This window comes from Dreissena polymorpha, chromosome 2, assembly GCF_020536995.1.
Source record: "Dreissena polymorpha isolate Duluth1 chromosome 2, UMN_Dpol_1.0, whole genome shotgun sequence".
NCBI lineage: Eukaryota > Metazoa > Mollusca > Bivalvia > Myida > Dreissenidae > Dreissena > Dreissena polymorpha.
The window spans coordinates 128,937,966-128,960,184 of NC_068356.1; the positions used below are offsets into that span (position 1 = coordinate 128,937,966).

At 35.4% G+C, this 22,219-nt stretch overlaps 1 protein-coding gene across 1 annotated transcript; it reads left to right on the forward strand.

The window, feature by feature from the left end:
- The first annotated feature begins 276 nt into the window (after window positions 1-276).
- On the forward strand, window positions 277-20,436 carry LOC127868971 (testis-expressed protein 9-like). Its single transcript, XM_052411189.1, has 13 exons — window positions 277-427; window positions 2,240-2,349; window positions 3,217-3,280; window positions 3,722-3,789; window positions 5,143-5,209; window positions 6,788-6,873; window positions 7,870-7,945; window positions 8,217-8,319; window positions 9,593-9,675; window positions 11,187-11,360; window positions 14,128-14,262; window positions 16,249-16,383; window positions 20,099-20,436. The coding sequence occupies exons 1-13, from the start codon at window positions 401-403 to the stop codon at window positions 20,171-20,173; spliced, it is 1,203 nt and encodes a 400-aa protein (XP_052267149.1). The 5' UTR covers window positions 277-400; the 3' UTR covers window positions 20,174-20,436.
- The last annotated feature ends 1,783 nt before the right edge of the window (window positions 20,437-22,219 follow it).

Sequence of the window (22,219 nt, forward strand, 5' to 3'; positions counted from 1 at the left end):
ATCAGTATTGGAGCAAGTTTAATCTCGTTTAATTATATGCCTTTCTATATCAACTAAATATGATACTGTATTGTCGGTAAATAAAATAGTCAGTGCAAAGTAATACCATGAAATTAGTTCAAATAGTGCAATTAAAAACTCCGATTACTTATCGTTTGGGACTTCAGTGCGGAAACATATCGACAATGACCCTGTACGAGTTTCTACATTTTGACCATAAAGTGACTGTTTTAAAGCGCTAATTCATAATTAATACGAGACTTATCTAATCGACAATATTTTCTAACTAAAATGTTAATAGAAACATTCTTATATGAATTCATAATATAAATTGTTGCTAAAGTATTTTGCGACATCATTGTTTATATGACGTAAAACGTCCAAAGCAAATTTCAACAGAATGAGTGAACAAAAGCGAATAAATTCGGTAAGATTTTATGAGTTTTTGTTTCACTTGTATCATATTTTATCTGAAAACCTGATTAATCCGTTAGCCAGTTAAAGTACGTTAAAAAAACAAGATTAAATAAAAAAAGAAGACCTTGTAAAAGGCTCGTTATGTCACATTTAAATTAGCGCAACAAACGATTCCAAAACGGCATCGTTTAAAATTGTTAACGAATTAAATGTGTTTACTGCTTAACAATGTTAAATATGGAGTGTTTGCTGCGTGATTTTAATTCAAATTGTTGCTACTACGTCAATCATAAATGTTAAAAATGACTTGATAGTATCGGACTTTTATCATTTACAATTGTTAAAATCCTAAAAAAAAATCAGCTATGTTGTTTATGATAGCATCTTTGTTTGGTAAAATAAAGGCATTTAAATTGGTTCATTTTAACATACTCTTGAATAACAGTTCTACTTACATACATGTCACTACTTTAAAATTGCATGAGTAAATATATCTGTCATGATGTTTTTGTTAGTGGCAATAATTCAACTTCCAGCTATTGACCCTCCAGGTCGCTAGGAGTTGCATTTGATAAAGGCTTTTTATGCCTCCAAAGGGTGGCATATAATTTTTAACTGTCCGTCTGTCTGTCCTTCCATCCGAAAACTTTAACATTGCTGATAACTTTTTCAATATTGAAGATAGCAACTTGATATTTGGCATGCATGTGTATGTCATGGAGCTGCACATTTTGAGTGGTGAAAGGTCAAGTTCATCCTTCAAGGAAAAAGGTCAAATAAATGGCTTCAAAGCTGCGCATTAGGAGACATTTTGTTTCTGACAAACACATCTCTTGTTTCAAGTAAACCTGCCGCTTAAAATTCAGATGGCCTTTTAACTGGTTATATAGCCACATAGATTATTTTCCGACATAAAATAACAACACAAAAAGATCATAAATATTTTTTTATATCCCTAATGAGCAAATTAAAACAACTTACATGATATGAGATGCTCGCAGAAGAAAAATATTAAACCAAGTTTCAAACACGTCAACAGTTGATGAGAATGGAGAATGCAATCGAGTATTCTGAATCTGAAAACATGTATTGACTATCTCCGAAATCCTCCACAAGATAGATCTCTTGTTTTAGCTCGCATTGGTGTAGTGGATATGATGACCGTCTAGTGATCAGGAGGTCATGGGTTTGATCCGCTCTGTGGGATGTTCTTTAGATTTATCCCATAGACACTAAGTTGGTTCTATAGTTGCAGGAAACAAACTAGAAAGCGTTTCAAATAAGCCTTAGGCTTTCTATGCAATCGAGAAAACATAAATAGGTTTAAACTAAACTAATCAACCAGTCATAAATCATCATGTATCTCCGGAACATCCATAAGATAAATTGAATCATTAAAGCAAACATTCTGCTTTCTGTTGTTGTTTTATATCAACTTTTTGTTTTTAGCATTTCTCCAGAAAAGACACACAAACTAATGTCAATGGTAACATGTCTTTTGTTTGTAACGATGTATTAAATAATTAAATTGATTGAACTTGATTTTATAGGCAAACGTGAGACATAATATTTTTACACAGTATTTGTCTGACTCTTTATCAGGAAGAACTTTGAACTGTACATATGAACTGTTTCACAAACAACTCTTCATCATATCACATGCCATATTTTTTAAATATATGTGACTTTATATGCAAATGTTTTGTTCTTAAAATGACTCTCCAGAACATAAATGTACAGTTTATAAATAACATTGACTTGTAACATTGAAAATTACGGATGCACCGTTTCAATATATTTGTTTACCACTTTGCATTTACAGGGTCGCAGTATCCCATCAGCATCGGCTGGTACCAGACAGAAGTCAGCCAATACTGAGAAGGAGGAAAGAACAGGATCACGAAATCTGGCAAGCCGCGAAGAAGAGTATATGTATGTACTGTAGAGGTCTTTTTTACCACTTGAGGATGTCCCTCTTAGCCTTCATGTTAGGATCAGTTCAAGGGGAAAACATCATGATTTTAAAGAATAACCGTAGTTCTGTGGGGACAGGGCCTTATAAAGGCAACAAGATCTATAGTTTAAGGGAAAATCCTTTACAGAAACCTGGGACATAAATTAATCATAATGGAGCATATCCAGGAGGGTTATGAACATATTAACCACAGCTTCTGTACCTGTACTTCTTTTAAAGAGGAATGAGTAGTTTTTTTGGTAAATTGTAGGCACCAGAATACAATGTTAGGGATCATATTCTTTTTGGCTCTTGCTAATATTTATCTCTTTTCTGTGTTTTGGTTATCAAATTAAAAAAGATATTTTTATGTAAATCTAATCTTTTTCTCTTGGATCTTTGTGCGGTTCTATTGTTATTAAAAAATTGCAAACTTATAGTTATAGACAAATCTCATTTTCTTTAAATTTAAACATTGTTATTGATAGAGATTTGAGTGATCAAGGCAAGCACTACTTTCGGCTATTATAAATGCATGTTCAGGTTTTCTATTAAATCTTGTATACTTTAACTTGATTGCATTGAAAGCCTTAGGCTTAATCCTAATAAGAAAGTATCAAGTCTGTTTTCTGGGTACCTCAATATACCAGTACTGGGTGAAGTGCCGGTCTTTGGAAAAGATCTTTAGAACAATCTCATCGGTAAGATTGATCATGGGACCTCCAGTTTTATAAGGACACCATTCTTTCAGACCATCTTTCGGTTTTATCGGTTATTATTTCTGTTTATGCTTATTTCCGGCTTAACATTTTTATTATAAATGTGTGTTTCATATCTAATTTAAGGAAGCTTAATGCAGAATTAGAAGCAAGAACAGCAAACCTAGTCAAAGAAGCAGAAGATGTATTGGTAAGAATACATGTATAATATCTTAACACACATATTATCATTCATAATCATTCATAATAGCGATAATGCATTCGAAAGGTACCTATTGTTCGCAGATGCAATAAAGGTAAGTGACTATGTTTTCAGATTTTCCATTGATAGTTTTAAAAAGTAATTAAAAAGGTATAAAGACTGAATTACAGGGATATCAAAAGATTGTCATTATTTAAAATAGTGAATGATCAACAACATTCAAACTAGCAGGCATTTTTTCTTGTGATATGAAGTTGTTCATGTTTGATTTGTATCCTCCTACATTATATATTACAAAAAAGTATCAGTGTGTGCCTCTTTTTCAATGTAAACATGCTATAAATGAAATAATGTATCATGCTATGTATAACGACTGTCTGCGTGAGAGGGGGTACTCCTTGTCAAAAATGTGTTGGTTTTTTGTTTCAGAAAGGTCAAGAGTCCATACTAAGTGAACCAAAACTTCTGGAAAAAATCAACACAGACGAGTTTATGAAGTAAGTGGAGAAAATTGGCTCATAAAAAGCATGACCTAAAATAATGTTTAAGCAATTTAATCTAGTTTATTTCACATAAGTCTAATATATTGAAGGTGAGCATACTTCACGTTGAAGCATCCGTAAGTGAATTATTAATTATTGATATGAATTCACAGCTTGTAAATCTTCAAACAAACTCATGTCAGAAGAATGCTGCAGGCAACTGGCACATAACGATATGAGCTCAATATAAAGCAACCTCACATATAAAGGAGAAAGGTAAATTGCTTATTGAGTTTAAAATAATTTAATTACAATGGTTGCCAACTCATTCATGTATTTTCAATTTTTCAGAAAATTGTCCTATGTTTTTGCCAAATTTAGAAGTCAAAAATTTATCGGCAAACAGCATTTCAATAAGGAGTTTGTTAATATTAATATATTTTTTAATTTTATGTAAAAATATACCAATATTGTACCTATATGTTCTATCGGACTACTTTAAAATAATTTTATTGAAACCTGGCTGAAATACTGATAACACAATCATGTACATAACAACTTTCACAGATTATATAACTTCTTTCACAGAAAATGTATAACTTCTTTAAGTTTAGAGATAATGTTACGAAAGTTATGTTTCTCTCAACTGATGTTGTGATGTTATTTCCAAATGCAATAATATTACACCTACAACACACATAAGCAGGTGTAACTGATTGTTGATTTCATTTACAAAGGGAAATAACTGTGATAATTGTGTATGATGATTATTGTTAACCAGGTTTTTTAACCAGGTTTTCCGAAAGAAAAAACTGGTTATTAGATTGGCGAATGCGGGCGGGCTGGCTGGCTGGCTGGCTGGCTGGCTGGCGGGCCGGCGGGCGGGCGGAACAAGCTTGTCCGGGCCATAACTTTGTCGTTCATTGTGAGATTTTAAAATCATTTGGCACATTTGTTAACCACCATTAGACGGTGTGTCACGCGCAAAAATTACGTCAATATCTCCAAGGTCAAGGTCACACTTTGAGTTCAAAGGTAAAAAATACCCATAAATGAGCTTGTCTGGGCTATAACTATGTCATTCATTATGAGATTTTAAAATCATTTGGCACATTTGTTCACCATCATGGTACGGTGTGTCGCACGAAAGAATCACGTCAATATCTCCAATGTCAAGGTCGCCACGACTAAAAATAGATTTATTTTAAAACAAACTTACAAAGGGGGTTAATTTTGTTTGTTCATTTCAAAAGTTCAGTTTGAGTTGTCTCCCTTTATCAGATTTTTTTTCACAATGAAAACCTGGTTTTGTGACAATTTTGTCCCTTGTTATTATTTTGTATCATAATAAGAGGAATCTCATTTCAGAGTTTTTGATGATGACTTCACATCTGCAAATGAGAACAAACCCGACACTGGAAGATCTGAAGCAAAGGTAATATGCTTTAATTGAACTTGCTAACAAAATGTCCAAATGACAAAAGTGTCATAGTTTCAAAACAGAAAAAAAATCAAAAAAGCAACATTATACTGATTTATAAAAGTACTGTTTGGTATACTATGTATTTGGATAATCATGATCCAAATTTTTAGGACTAATCTATTGAGGAGATGTAACTGACGTCCTTATTGATTCTAAATTAAAAACAAAAACAAAAAAGTTGTCCTCATGCATGGATCACACACAAGTACTTGGAATAAAAGAGTGTTACAAATCTTTTTAGTTATCATACAGTATACAAAATAAAGATTGTGTACTCACCAAAATTACACTAAAACTGTCAAACTAATGATACATGTATAAATTAAAAATGAGTTGCATTTGTATGTAAACTTGTCCAATGTGAACTTTCATAACAAATGATGGACAGAAAGTGTATGTTTAGAGAGCATTGCCTAGGTTAATGATCAGCTGAAATATTTTGAAGGTTTAAAATATTCTTACATGTAGCATTATTTTATTGAAATAATGTTTCAACATAATTATTTAAGGGGCAGACAACATTATTTTACCTATACACAGACACATATTAAAACAATGCATGTTCCCACTTGTCATACATTTATTTTGCAATTGAAATTTATAATTGGAAATAATTGAAAAAATAAAAGCACTGCTAATAACCGGTATATTTTTGTAAATACATGTCTCCTGTGTACAGGTAAAATGCTATTTTACCATTATCAATATTGCTTATGCGTATTGCTGTATTTCAGGTTCATATAATTAAAACGCTTTTACAACTTTAACTGATGTTCAAGCCCCCACAACTTTTTTAAATATGAAAATTGCAATTTGAATAAATTAATTTTGATTAAAATTGCTTCATGATGGGCAGTCAATATGGTATTAATTTTTATATTTCAATCTTATTATTTTTATGCCCCTGGATCGAATGATCGGCGGTATATTATTTTTGGCCTGTCTGTCTGTCTGTCATTATCCAAACTTTAACCTTGGTTAAACTTTTGCAATATTGAAGATAGCTACTTGATATTTGGCATGCATGTGTATCTCATGGAGCTGCACATTTTGAGTGGTGAAAGGTCAAGGTCAAAGGTCAAATATATGGCTTCAAAGAGGCGCAATTCTGTCCTAAAACTTAAACCTTGGTCATAACTTTTGCAATATTTAAGATAGCAACTTGATATTTGGCATGCATGTGTATCTCATGGAACTGCACATTTTGAGTAGTGAAAGGTCAAGGTCATCCTTCAAGGTCAAAGGTCAAATATATGGCTTCAAAGCTGCGCAAACACATCTCTTGTTTAATAATATATTTAAGCAAGCAAATAGCCCCTATTAATGTAGAATAATGGGGACTAATTCACAGCATTCATTTAAAATCTAAATACTCTATGCTTTGTGTACAGTGGTATCAGTGTCTTAACAATATCACAGCTCTTTGATAAATTGACTGTTTAAAATGTGCATGGTGCGCATTACAGTTTGGTATGGCAAATTTTAATATTTTTCATGACATTTGTAGTTTTGTTTTTGTTTATATGCTAGGGATCAACCAGTCGACCACCATCAGTCTCAAAATCAACAAACCAGTCCAGACCACAGTCAAAGACTAAGAAACCAGTCTCTGCAAAGTAAGAACATACAAAATAAGCTTATATGTATTAACAACAAGTTCATATGTATGAAGTTCAATTCAATTGCAGGCTTATAGTTTGCTCTGCATTTTTAATAAGTTAAGTTAAGACCTTCCAGTTTTGTTAGCTCATTTATGTAAAAATTCTTTGGTTTACAGAGTCTCAAGTCTGTTTCCATGGTAGAACAAGTAAATAGTGTCAGGACAGAATGCTCTTGAAAATGACCATGGCATTGGGTGGGAATCATAACTGGGACCTCCCGATTGAAAGGCATACACCATATGTCTTTGGCAAGAAAAATGAATAAACATGGGTTTATGGCCTTTGAAGGGTAAATGAAAAGCATTTGGGGGTTTTACCCATTTTAAGGATCTCCAAAACTCATAAATGCCTATTTGCACTGCTTTAAGCCACACACTTTGCCTCTGACCTTGAAATGAAATACTTATTAATCAATACATAAAGATGCATTTGAAAGTGTGCCATTTATAGACGTATATGTCCATTTCAACAAACGTGATCATTTTTAAGTTTAAGTGGGTGGGAATCAAAACTGGGACCTCCCGATTGAAAGGCATACACCATATGCCTTAGGCGAGAAAAATGAATAAACCTGGGTTTATGGCCTTTGAAGGGTAAATGAAAAGCATTTGGGGGGTTTACCCATTTTAAGGATCTCCAAAACTCATAAATGCCTATTTGCACTGCTTAAAGCCACACACTTTGCCTCTGACCTTGAAATGAAATACCTGTTAATCAATACATAAAGATACATTTGAAAGTGTGCAATTTATAGACGTATACATGTATGTCCATTTCAACAAACGTGATCATTTTTTAGTTTTAAAGCGCAAAAAGACGGATTTCTACCTTGTAACCACCAGATACATTCTAATTGGCATAGATAAAATATGTTTCTTATTTATACTTAAATTTACTATGCCAAATAAGTTGTGTGGCTTTAAGTTCTCAAGGGTAGAGTGATTGTTTCAGGTCCAGGGTAAAGTCAGGCAAAAGCAAAGTGGACGATGTAGCCATGGTGGAGGATGCATTTATGACAGAGTTTAAGGTGAGAGACTGGGTTCATACCCTAGAAGTACATGTATCTTTAATAAAATATAGTTTTTCAACATCTGTGGTTTTATAGGGACATATCTTAATTAAAACAGGTTTCAAACAGTAAAAAAACAACCTTCCTACTTGTTCTCTGTTTCCGAATAAATGCAGTAAAGAATTAATTTAGAACATGAAATTTAGCAAAAAAGATGAGGGGGGGGTTCATTTGTCTCTTACAGTAGCAATGCTTTATATGCTAGTATGTATTGTTTTCTGATCAACAGGAGTTCTCACTACAGAATGTTGTTGATAACTTGGAAGGAATGGACCTTGGGGACGATGTCCATGACGACGTGTTGCCATCAGCAGCACAGGATATGGGCTCAGGTAAGCTCATCTTGTCCAGTATTCCCAAAGCACCTTAAAGGGGACTTTTGAAAAATCCTGAAATTAAGTATCGAATAACTTTGGGTTTAGGTAGTTTATAATATTATCAAGTGTTTTTAGCTCACCTGTCACAAAGTGACATGGTGAGCTTACGTGACCGTGTGAAGTCCTTCGTCCGTTGTTTGTGCGTGTGTGCGTACGTCCGTCCGTCCGTCAACAATTTGTTTGTGTAGACAGTAGAGGTCACAGTTTCATCCAATCTTTATGAAATTTAGTCAGAATGTTTATCTTGATGAAATCTGGGTTGGGATTGTATTTGGGTCATCTGGGGTCAAGAACTAGGTCACTAGGTCAAAAACTAGTTCACATAATAGGTCAAATAATAGAAAAACCTCGTGTAGACAATAGAGGTCACAGTTTTCATCCAATCTTCATGAAATTTGGTCAGAATGTTTGTCTTGATGAAATCTGGGTTGGGATTGTATTTGGGTCACCTGGGGTCAAAAACTAGGTCAATAGGTCAAATATTAGAAAAACCTTGTGTAGACAATAGAGCTGACAGTTTTCATCCAATCTTTATGAAATTTGGTCAGAATGTTTATCTTGATGAAAACTGGTTTGGGATTGTATTTGGTTAGTCAGATGAGCGATTTCAGGGCCATCATGGCCCTCTTGTTTGTTAATTGGTCATTTGAAATTATTAATTTTACTTTTTTAGAGAGCGTTGGAATGTTAAAGTTTGCGTACCACCTCAAATATTTTCTATGTCCCTTGACATATTGCTTTTATTGAAAGATCATCTAATAAATGACCACATTACCATTATACCTCCTTCTCCACCCCCCCATCCCCAACCACCCCAAATTTTTTTTTTGAATCATGGTAAAAAAAACACAAATATTTATTTATTTTATTTTTGAAGGACCGTCCAACCATCCCTCCTAAGCTATTGCGATCAAACTTGAAATAAAATCTTATTAGTTTGTTTTATGTCTTTACAAATATTCAATAGATTGTGGAAAATATACCTGAACTCAGAATCGTCTATAAAGTACAACTTCTTTAAAACATAAGCGATCAATATGTTTCAATTATGGTCCTCTCTTCCACTTAGAATATGACTATATTACCTTTACCTTATTGAATATGAACAATGTCTTCATGATGGCTTACGTTATACTGTCAAGCACTCGAAAAGTCAAGCGTGCTGTCTTCTGACAGCTCTTGTTAATATTTGTAAACTGTGACTTTAATACTGCACATTATTTCTCAGAGGCTCAGATTCGCTTCCTGAAGGCCAAACTGCGTGTGATGCAAGAGGAAATGGACAGGCTGGGACAAGAGATCAACAAAAAGGTGGGGAACCATAAATAGGTATTATGTTGGCTTGTTCTGGGAAAACTGGGCTTAATGCATGTGTGTAAAGTGTTGCCCCAGATTAGCCTGTGCAGTCTGAACAGGCTAATCAGAGACAACACTTGCCGCTTTAATATAAGTTTTGTTGAAAGGAAGTCTCTTCTAAATGAAAATCCAGACAAGGCAGAAAGTGTCAGCCTTGAATAGCCTGTGCTGACTGCACAGGCTAACCTGGGAGGAAACTTTTTGCACATGCATTAAGTCAAGTTCTCCCAGAACAAGGCTAATACATGTATGTTTCCGCACTACAAGCAGATTCATCGTCAAGTGGTAACAAACTGGCGCCAGAAATCTGCGGCTGCAGGTTAAAGCCCCTGCTCAGCTCTAATTATCTATATACATGCTTCACGAATGGCACTTAAACATCCCCAGTAATCTGTGGAACAGGGATTCTTCTTTATCTCTCACTATTCTCTATAACCCAACTGACAAGTCATATTGAGGTGATAAAAATTATGGGAAAAATCGGGATAGACTCAATTCTGTTATGCAGTTAAATCTTCTTCTTACACTTCACCCACAAGACAATTATGATAGGAATTGGTTGGTGTGTTAGTGAATGTTATCCCCCAAAAGAATTACCTATTAATTCTAAACATTTCCTGTTTGTTTGGAGTAGAATCACCTTATATACGTTAATGAAATCTATGTAAATGAACTTTAATTACTTGTAAAATACCTCTTTGCTACAAAAATGTCCACCTGGTCAACCAAACCGTATGTTTAATTCACTACATGTCTGGCCAGTTCATTCTCACTGTTGGATGCGACTTGTCATGAAGCAATTACAAAATCAATCCTGTATATTTCTCATCAGTCTGTATGCGCAATTTGGGCAAAACTGACAGTTGATTTCATAATCCATATGCTATTCTGCATGCTTTGTGGCTGTGAATGGAGAATCCAAGTAAATTTCTGGTTGAAGGAAATAATAAGCTTTGGGGACAATGTTCAAGTGTGCTGCATTTTAAAGCATGTCAGACTGGCAAGCTCAGTTGGAAGAGCACTGGACCATAAATCTGATGATTGTAAGTTTCATTCCCGACACGAAAACTTAAATTGTGCATTATGAAATTATTTTTCCATTCTCTGCCCACTTCTGATACAAGTAGGGCAATAGTCAGTTACAGGCAAGTGTAAGGCTAGGTGCACTTACTATGGAAAATTCAGCTTACCCAGGATAAGTGTAACTTACCCCCGTAATATGACTTAAATTATGTTTAATCCATAACCTAAAAATATAAACAAAAATAAGATGTTTGAGCTACTTTACTGTAAGAAGGTATATGAGACCTGCTCTGATATAAAGGGGCCTAATGCATGTGCATAAAGTGTCGTCCCAGATAACCCCTGTGCGGACTGCACAGGATAATCTGGACGACACTTTACGCAAATGCATTAGGCCCTGATTCTCAGAGTGAGGCTCATATTTATATGTAAATATATTCAAGGACGAAGAAAACAGTGAGCAAACAATCAAAGTCAAAGAGCTGGAGGAGGAGAGGGGGCGTCTCACTAGAACTAATGCAGCCCAAGGCACTCAGATCGACAAATATAAGAAAATTGCGGAGGACAGTAAAACTAAGACAGAAAGTCTGGAGACTCAGCTTGCCGCCACAAAAAAGGTTTGAATACAGTCTATGTATATACATGTATTTCCAGATGTTGAAAAAACAAGGAACAAAATTGTCACAAAACCAGGTTTTCAATTTGAAAAAAAAGTCTGATAAAGGTAGACAATTCAAAATGTGCATTGTTACTGATTGTTTCTTGTTACCCCCCTTGTGTCAAATTCAATCTAATTTCTCATCGTGTGATCTTGACCTTGGAGATATCGACGTAATTCTTTCGCATGACAGAATTTAAAAATCTCACAATGAATGACATAGGTATGGCCTGGACAAGATCATTTATGGCCATTTTTGACCTTTGAACTCAAAGTGTGACCTTGACGTTGCAGATATCAACGTAATTCTTTCGCATGACACACCGTCCAATGATGGTGAATAAATGTGCCAAATGATTTTTAAAACTCACAATGAACGACATAGTTATGGCCCGGACAAGCTTGTTTTGCCTGCCCGCTCGCCCACTGGCATTCACCAATCTACTAACCAGTTATTTCCTTCGCAAAACCTGGTTAAAAAGCAAAACCATTGTGTAACTATGTGCCAACAAATTTTACACAATTTACATTCCAATCATAAAATGTCTGCAGTAAACAGCAAATTCTGTAGTCAGTACATAATAATGTAATTTATAACATTTTAAGGCTTTACTTGTTTTCTGCTCACCTGAGCACAATATGCTTATTGTGAGCTTATATGATTGCCTTTTGCCCATTGACCGTCAACAATTTTCATGTGAACACTCAAAAAACTGCGTTTATTGCCATATCTTTGAAGAAGAGGGGGTATATTGTTTTGCACATGTCGGTCTGTCCGTCTGTCGGTTGGTCCGTCCACCAAATGGTTTCCGGATGATAACTCAAGAACGCTTAGGCCTAGGATCATGAAACTTCAAAGGTACATTGATCAAGACAGTCAGATGACCCCTATTGATTTTAAGGTCAAAGGCCAAGGCCACAGTTTGGGGAGCATATGTCTCCGACCGCGGAACACTTGTTTCAGTCTAAATTGTTGTTATCTGGATCTGAGCATCTTCGGAAAAAACTTCTAACCATTTATTAAAAGATAAAAAGTTTACTCCATTTATTTAACTATGGTAGTTTTTGTAGTATTAAACTTTTACAAGATTTTAAATAGGATCAGCATGTTTTTTTCCCTAAAATAGTATGCTTTTCCAAATTTCAATACTGGAGTAAGTTTATTTGTCTATGAGGTATTTTTTTGTCTCAACAAAACACATGTTGTGGCTTTTTTGTTGTTGTGTTTTGTGGAGGAATGACACGCATAGTTTTAAAACACATTCAATTGCCACAAAAAACTGTTTCTGGAAATGATTATTGCTTAGTCTGCATTTGACATCTATGTCTGCAACAGAAACTCATGATAAATACTAAAAATATAATGGTCAAACATGCTCTTTTGCAACAGATTAAATATTCTAAGTTAATGTTTAGCTCGGCTGTTTTCAGAGAAAAGCCGAGGTATTGTCATAGCCAGCTCGTCGTGTCGTGTCCCAAACCTTAACATGTTGTTAACCTTTTGATAATTGGCTCTCAAATCAGTGCTTCCCCCTCCAACTTTGAAACTTCATATGCAGATGCACCTTGATGAGTTCTACACATAACACCCATTTTTGGGTCACTAGGTCAAAGGTCAAGGTCACTGTGACCTCTAACATAAAACTTTAATATTCGCTCTCAAATCAAAGTTCTTCCACCTACAACTTTGAAACTTCATTTGGAGATGCACCTTGATGAGTTCTACACGCCACACCCATTTTTGGGTCACTAGGTCAAAAGTCAAGGGCACTGTTACCTCTAATATAAAACTTTAACATAAAACTGAACATTGGCTCTGAAATTAAAGTGCTTCCACCTACAACTTTGAAACTTCATATGTAGATGCACCTTGATGAGTTATACACGCCACACCCATTTTTGGGTCACTAGGTCAAAGGTCAAGGTCACTATTACCTCTAATATAAAACTTTCACATAGGCTCTAAAATCAACGTTCTTCCACCTACAACTTTGAAACTTCATATGTAGATGCACCTTGATAAGTTCTACACACCACACCCATTTTTGGGTCACTAGGTCAAAGGTCAAGGTCACTATTACCTCTAATATAGAACTTTCACATAGGCTCTAAAATCAACGTTCTTCCACCTAAAACTTTGAAACTTCATATGTAGATGCACCTTGATGAGTTCTACATGCCACAACCATTTTTGGGTCACTAGGTCAAAGGTGAAGGTCACTGTGACCTGAAAAAAAATTCTGACAAACTTTCATTTATTCAAAACTGCACCCGCACCGAGAATTGGCACCCGTTACGCGGTGCTCTTGTTTTATATTGTTGCAAAGAAAAGTGCTTTATTATAAGATATTACCTTGATCGTATTGCAATATTTTGCCACCAACCCGAAAAAATTGTTATCTCAATTTAGAGAAGTACATGTATTCCATAAATGCTAGTCAAATATTTCAATAATTAGTACTACCCTAATGTGGCTGTATGCTATGAGGTATTACACTAGAGGCCAAACATGAAGTGTGATGTCTATTCACCCAGAGACTGCTTCATTCTATTTGCACAATGGACTTGTGTTATATTCTTTGCATTATATTTTCTATTACAGTCGCTAGATCAAATGAAAATAAGATAGTCCTTTGCTCCAAAGATATGGGTTCAGCCATTACAGACAGTGTTTGGTTGAGAGATCATCTGATTTTTTGGTAAATTACCTTATGTTTCTATTACAGGAACTAGATCAAATGAAGAGGACTCAGAAACAGCAGGCTACAACACAAGGTGCAACGGAGGTGAGACTGAACCGAGCGCTGGAGGAGATTGAGAAATACAAAGAACAGATGTCACGCACAAAGACTTCATCAAGGGTACGGAGACTGTACTTTAAGGTCTCACTTAAAGGACTAATCTGAAGGCCTTGTTTAAACGGGCTTAATCTTGTTTAAACAGCTCGTTAATGCCTTCTTTGTTTGACCCCCCGCCCCCCCCAAAAAAAAAAAATTAATATGTGTGTTATAGCCCAGTATATCCAACTGCTGCAGTTGTCATAGGACAGCGAACCATATCAGCAATGATCAGTATACAGATGTTGAGGAAACAGTGCAGTAGACCATAGAAAATCACCCAGGGGGAAACATTATTGATTTAGATATTTTATTTTGGATGAAATAATACAATGTAGATTGGGAAAGACATTCCTTAACGTTTTGCTTTTGTCAGAACAGCACTTTATGATTATTGGTATCTTAACCTTATTTAAACAAGATTTCTTTGAGAAATACAATGCCCCCCCAGTAAGCAAAATATGAAGTTGCTATGTAGTTTATCTGGGTTGCCACCCACCTGATGAAATAAAATTCCCTGACTTTTCACTGACTTGTCCCTGACCAAATCACTGGCTAATTTCAGGACATATTCAGCCTCCTCCTCCCGATACAGCTGACCAAATCCACCCATTTAATGTTTCTTTTATTCTTTAACATATAATATTTAACAACGTACAAAGCAGTACTACTTGTACACTAATCTATGCATGATGCAAGGCTATATAGTAAATAATAGTAGTATTAAATGTAGTAGTAGTAGTAGTAGTAGTAGTAGTAGTAGTAGTAGTAGTAGTAGTAGTAGTAGTAGCAGTAGTAGCAGTAGTAGTAGTAGTAGCAGTAAAAGTAGTAATAGCAGTAGTAGTAGTAGCAGTAGCAGAGTAGTAGTAGTAGTAGTAGTAGTAGTAGTAGTAGTAGTAGTAGTAGTAGTAGTAGAAGTAGTAGTAGTAGTAGCAGTAGCAGCAGCAGCAGTAGCAGCAGCAGCAGCAGCAGTAGTAGTAGTAGTAGTAGTAGTAGTATGCATTACAAAAATGCAGTTAGCCTTACATTTGGTAAAATTTAAATATATTACAAGGGAGGCAAATGCAGTAACAATAAATTTAAACTTACTGCATTTGTTTCCCCTGTATATAACAAAGATATAATAGTGTATTACCTCCCCTGTCCTGCTTATATTTATATTAATCAACAAAATTAAACATTAACACAATATTTAATATACAAAATATACAAAAAATCTCATATTCTGATAATATTTTTACTGATCCACTGTATTTTACTAAAAGGATGATGTTTCATTGGACTGATAATTATAGATTTAGGATTACAGACCAGTTGCTTCAGTAATATTGTTCAGAGTGTGCCCTGTTGGCCGCGTATGCATTCTCGAGTTATCATTCAAAAAACCATTTTACTATTTCGAGTCACAGTGACCTTGACCTTTGACCTAGTGACCTCAAAATCAATAGGGGTCATCTGCGAGTCATGATCAATGTACCTATGAAGTTTCATGATCCTAGGACCAAGCGTTCTTGAGTTATCATCCGGAAACCACCTGGTGGACCGACAGACCGACCGACATGTGCAAAGCAATATACCCCCTCTTCTTCGAAGGGGGGCATAAAAATGTATTTTTTTTTAAATCAGCAAATGCTCAAATATTTAAATTTCCCCTGATTGAAAGTGTCTATGCAAACAAATCAGCTGACGCAGAGAAAACATGTGATTATTTGAGTCACGTTCTGAGAAAACTGGGCATAATGCATGTGTGTAAAGTGTCGTCCCAGATTAGCCTGTGCAGTCCACACAGGCTAATCAGGGACGACACTTTCCGCCTAAATTGGATTTTTGCTAAGAAGAGACTTAATTTAAACGAAAAATTTTATAAAAGCGGAAAGTGTCGTCCCTGATAAGCCTGTGCGGACTGCACAGGCTAATCTGGGACGACACTTAATGCACATGCATTAAGCCCAGTTTTCTCAAGACGCGACTTATTAGTATTTTCCTGATCAAAAGTATTCATGTGTTCAGGAATCGGCTGACTCAGAGAAACGTCGAGTTGATCAGCTGCTTGCAGACAACAAACGTCTAGAGAAGCAGAAGAATGAGCTGATGGCGGGATTTAAGAAACAGCTTAAACTGATAGACATCTTGAAACGACAAAAGGTAAATATAGAGGACTGGATTTCTTGAGTCATGTCTTATCAAAGATTTTAGGACAAATTAAAGATACTTTGAATATATCACAACACAAAAATACTAATGATAAAAATGTTCTTTTCAAAAAAGAAATATGAAAGGTTGAAACGAAACAAGAGCTCTGCGGTCAGAGACAGATGCCCCTCAAACAGGGCCTTGGCACGCGATTTTTTGCACGATTTAGTTTACACAGAATTATGCGCTTATGGGTTGAGAATATTATAGTATTATTAGCAGTGATCTCACGATGATCGATTAAAATTGATTAATTGTTGTTGGATGAGAAAGTTCGCGATAATCAATTATCTTTCTGGATAATCAATTTCGCTGGTTTAGTATGTAATCATTGAAGATTACACTAGTTACTCACCATGATACTTGTTTCTGGTGCCACTGCTGGGAGGCGTGGCTTCACTGAACTGATTTAACTACTATTGGTGAATTAAGAAACATAATTCTAATATCATCCAAGTTGGATATTTATAAATGAAATGATATTTATAAGCCATTGTTTCTATTACAGAATAAGTATTTAATTTTACTAATTCAACTAATTCACAAGTTCCTTAATCAAGCAATATCACCTACCGGTAAATTAGTTCAGTTGGCACCACATGTGTAAGTGAATAGATTACTAGATGTAACACAGAAGGGATATTACAAAATATACAAAAACAATCACAATATAAATTAGGGATGGCATCGAATACCTATATCAGTATTCGAATAATCGCAAATCCATTCAATCGAATATTTGCATAAAATGGCTGGATTGATTTAACTTCTATTACTTAATTTCGTATCCAGTAGGTATATTAAATATAAATTTACACAGAAATACTATTGAATATACAATTTTTGTGTTGAGAAATAGAAAGAAAATGTAGCTTTATTGTAAAAACAAACTTTGAAAAAGCGTATTTAGGCGAAATATATCAGAAAAAAGTGAAACTTGTTCGGTGTTAACTTCCATTGTTTTTTTAAATGATATCCGTTTGCTGAATACAAGTCTGTTTATTAACGTTGCTATCGAATAATTGTATCGTTGTCGGCTAATACTATGACCGATACTGTTATCGGGCACAAACAAAGAAGGAAAAAACATCATGTCATAGAATTTTATTTTTATTTGAAGTAACGATAGCATGTACGTTTATAAAGAAACATATCACTAAGGCATGCAAAGTACACCAAATATTCAAGAACAAATGTAAGGAAAAACATCATATCATAGAATTTTATTTTTTTTTGAAATTTTAAAATAACGGTATCATGTACGTTTATAAATGATTACAGAAACTAAATTATTTTTCGCCAGTAAATTGAAGCCCTTAATTGGCACCTAATTGACAAACAATAGTTCCGGTCCTTTCTTAGAGTGTACATATTGCATTGCGCAATTTGAGTAATTCACACATTTTAATGGCTGTTCATACTGTGATCACAAAACTTAATTGTTATTCGCCAGTCAATTGAAGCCGTTTATTGGCAACCCATTGACAAACAACAGTTCGGAGCCTTTCTAAGAATTTTTATATTGGATTGCGCAATCAACACTGATACGGGCCGCGTTATCAGTTTGACACGAAGAATGTCACATCAAACATGTTAATCCCAAATTATTTAGGGTGCCAACTAGTAAGCGGCTCGGAGGTCATTTAATATAAGTGCAATTACGTTTGGAAAAAAAATGCGAATATCAATTCTGTTATTCGAATACTGACTATTCAATCGAATATCCAATAATTTTGCCATCCCTAATATAAATACACAAGCAACCAAATGAAAATTGTTTTGTTACCAGCGACTGTGAGCATAATTTTGAAATGAGCCTCCATCATTTGATCTACTTTTGTAAATAGACTGTAAACACAACTGGCCTCTAAGTGTGACCCTGACCATACAGATTTAGCTTCTGTTCTATTACACACCCTTAAGCCGTATAATGTCCAAGGCCAATACATCTTGCAATGTATCCAGCACCATGGTGGAGTTGTTGCCGAGTTACCCATGGAAATTGTGCAAGGCCAATGTATCTCGAAAAAATCAGGCAGATCGGTCAATCCACTCAAGAGTGATCAATCAGACATGATTTTCACATTCAATGTCACAGTGACTTTGATTATGACCTAAATTTCAATAGGCATTTTCGATTGTTCAAGATCAATGCATCTGCAAAGTATGAGGCCCATCACTTAATCCTTTGATGATTTATCAAAGGAAACCAATTTAACACTTATTGTTACAGTACCCTTGACCTTTGACCTAGTGACCCCAATTTCAATAGGGGCTATCTACTGTCCAATGCCCATGCACATGGGAAGTATAAGCCAATCAGTCCCACCATTCACAAGTTATTGATCAGAAACAATTTTCACCCTCAGTGACAGTGACCTTGAACTTTGACCTAGTGACATAACTTTCAATAGGGGTCATCTACTGGCAAAGGCCAATGCACATGGAAAGTATCAAGCCAATTGGTCAATCTGTTCACAAGTTATTGATGGACACAAACTGGTCTACCGACAGACCGACCGACATCCAGCAACACAATATACCTCCTCTTCTTCAAAGGGGGACATAAATATTGCCGTTCCTGGCAGGACTTCTTTAAGAACTGCTCCATGCAGGCTTAAGAATTCAAAATTATAAAATAAACGCTATCTCAATACTCAACATTTATTCCAAATAATCCATGAAATTGTTACAAAGCTATTATTTTACCAATTTGGAATGATTAATATTAATTATTTGACAAATATTTTAACATATTTTTTGTCAATGGTGTTATTTGGCGTTTTTAAAATGAATGTATGTATTCTTTTTTTATCTGCGACAATTATTTTGAAAATCTTCATTTTTCCAAACTGTGAACAAGTCCCTTTAAAGGTGCCTTTTCACAGATTTTGGCATTTTTTAACTTATTCATTAAATGCTTTATATCGATAAATGTAAACATTGGATCGTAAAAGCTCCAGTAAAAAATCAAGAATAAAATTAAAAAAAGGAAAAGAACATTGCCCGGACCAGGTTTCGAACCAGTGACCCCTGGAGTCCTGCCAGAGTCCTGAAGTAAAAACGCTTTAGCCAACTGAGCTATTCCGCCGAGTACACTTGGTAGACGTATTTAATACCTTATATAAGCAATCTTCGTAGTTTCACAAAACTTAACGACAAAAACAGAACTCTCCAAATTATTCAATCGTTTCGCGTTGCAACGCTTTATAATTTTTAGGTTTTAAAATCGTCAAATGATGCATATAATGGCTATATTAGACCATGGTAAATGTTCAGTATTACTGTTTCCTCACAAATATCATAACTAAAACGAAAATTTGCGAATCTGAAACAACTTTTTTCAATTTTGTCAATTTACCAAAGCGTGAAAAGATCCCTTTAAGATAGGTTTGGCAAATATTTATCAGTCAAATATGTGTAACTGTATGGTTTGTTTTTGGTATTAATTTTGGTCAACATAGCGTTGATGTAAGGTTTCACTCCCTCAGTGCTGTATATTGAACTTAAATATTTATAAACAGTTACTGTTACTGATTTTTTATGGTCTTTGACAGTGGTAATCTCCCTTTGTTCAATTTGCTATATTGCCAGAGGTCATTGTACAAGGTAGTCTCTTCAAGGATCAGAACTCGTCAAATTTTAGTTATGTTCTGATGTGTTTCAGATGCACATAGAGGCTGCCAAGATGTTGTCATTTTCAGAGGAAGAATTCGTAAAAGCATTAGAATGGGGGAGTTAAATTCTAAACCAAAAGTTACAAAAAGCAACCACATCTGGAAGTTGAATTTAACAGCTACTCAGGATAACAAGACAACACAGAAACATTCAATAGTAGAATGACAGAACCCTTTGACAGTGAAAATAGATTTATGATACCAAAGTTGAAACTTGTGCCATATTGGCAAAGTGTGTCAAATATAAGATTGTAAATGGAAGTCTACAGAAGTGTTTCAAATTATATGGAGTTTTGATTTGTTATTATAATAAATGTAATTTAATTTATACCTCTTTGATTGGTATTTCCTTTACATATCGCCGACTTAGTCTAGCTAAGATATCAGATCTGATACTACTACTGTAATCATACATTGCATTTAGTTTTCTCCATTCCTACATCTGAGCCTGTAGTCTCAATTCCTACATCTGAGCCTGTAATCTCCAATCCTACATCTGAGCCTGTATTCTCCAATCCTACATCTGAGACTGAAGTCTCCATTCCTACATCTGAGACTGTAGTCACCAATCCTACATCTGAAATTGTAATCTCCAATCCTACATCTCAGACTGTATTCTCCATTCCTACATCTGAGACTGTAGTCTCCATTCCTACATCTGAGACTGTAGTCTCCATTCCCACATCTGAGACTGTAGTCACCAATCCTACATCTGCGACTGTAGTCTCCATTCCTACATCTGAGACTGTAGTCACCAATCGGACATCTGAGACTGTAGTCTCCAATCCTACATCTGAGACTGTAGTCACCAATCCTACATCTGCGACTGTAGTCTCCATTCCTACATCTGAGACTGTAGTCACCAATCGGACATCTGAGACTGTAGTCTCCAATCCTACATCTGAGACTGTAGTCTCCATTCCCACATCTGAGACTGTAGTCACCAATCCTACATCTGAGACTGTAATCTCCAATCCTACATCTGAGACTGTAGTCACCAATCGGACATCTGAGACTGTAGTCTCCAATCCTACATCTGAGACTGTAGTCTCCATTCCCACATCTGAGACTGTAGTCACCAATCGGACATCTGAGACTGTAGTCTCCATTCCTACATCTGAGACTGTAGTCACCAATCGGACATCTGAGACTGTAGTCTCCAATCCTACATCTGAGACTGTAGTCTCCATTCCTACATCTGAGACTGTAGTCTCCATTCCTACATCTGAGCAGCGCTTCCGTTAGTGGACGTCCGGGCGTAAATTACGCCCGAAAACGGCAGTCGTACGTCCATTATGCAAATGGTGGAAGTCCCTTGGACGTCCGATAATCCACATGTACGCTGTTTGCGAATACACAATACGCACAAATGTCAACAGTAAATCGGGTTATTAAGACCGTTAACTCCGCCCAAAGACCTATAGGTCTTTGCTCCGCCTAAGAGCTACAGTTTTCAATGAATTTCTCAGCGAGTGGTCAATATTGATTTTTTCCAGCTGTCAATCACATGCTTCTTGGTAAGCGTATCAGCCAATCAGCGCTTAGGCAGCAGAATACATGCTGACCCCACGTGAAGCTGTATACAATAATATTAGCGACCTCTGCGCTACGAAGTTTTTATTTAGCAATCAAATTTAATTAAGTCAACGCTTTCCTCGAGGAAAGATGGTGTGACGTTGTACATGAAGTCTAATTTTTGCGTGATTTTCATGTGTGCACTAAATACACGGGAAATGTTTATTTGTCGCTAGAATGTTCTTAACTTTCCGTGAATAATAAAATCTGGAAATGATTTCGGATTACACGTTTGATTTATAAGCATTTGAATATACTTAAATTGAATAACGTTAATTGTATACCGATTGTCATAACGCATAATGCAACAAGTAGTTAAATAACGTTTTTGAAATTGCCAAACTAAGCATATTGGTCTACATGCATGAATGACCTGACAAGTTATATTGCGATTCGGAATTAAGTGTACTCGGTATAATTAAAAGAAAGACGCTTTTTTACACTCCAAAATTCGCTTTCACTTACGCAAACTTTTCTGAAAGGAGGTACATGAAACATTTTTAGTTAAGTCGTTGATTTGTTGTAATCACTAAATA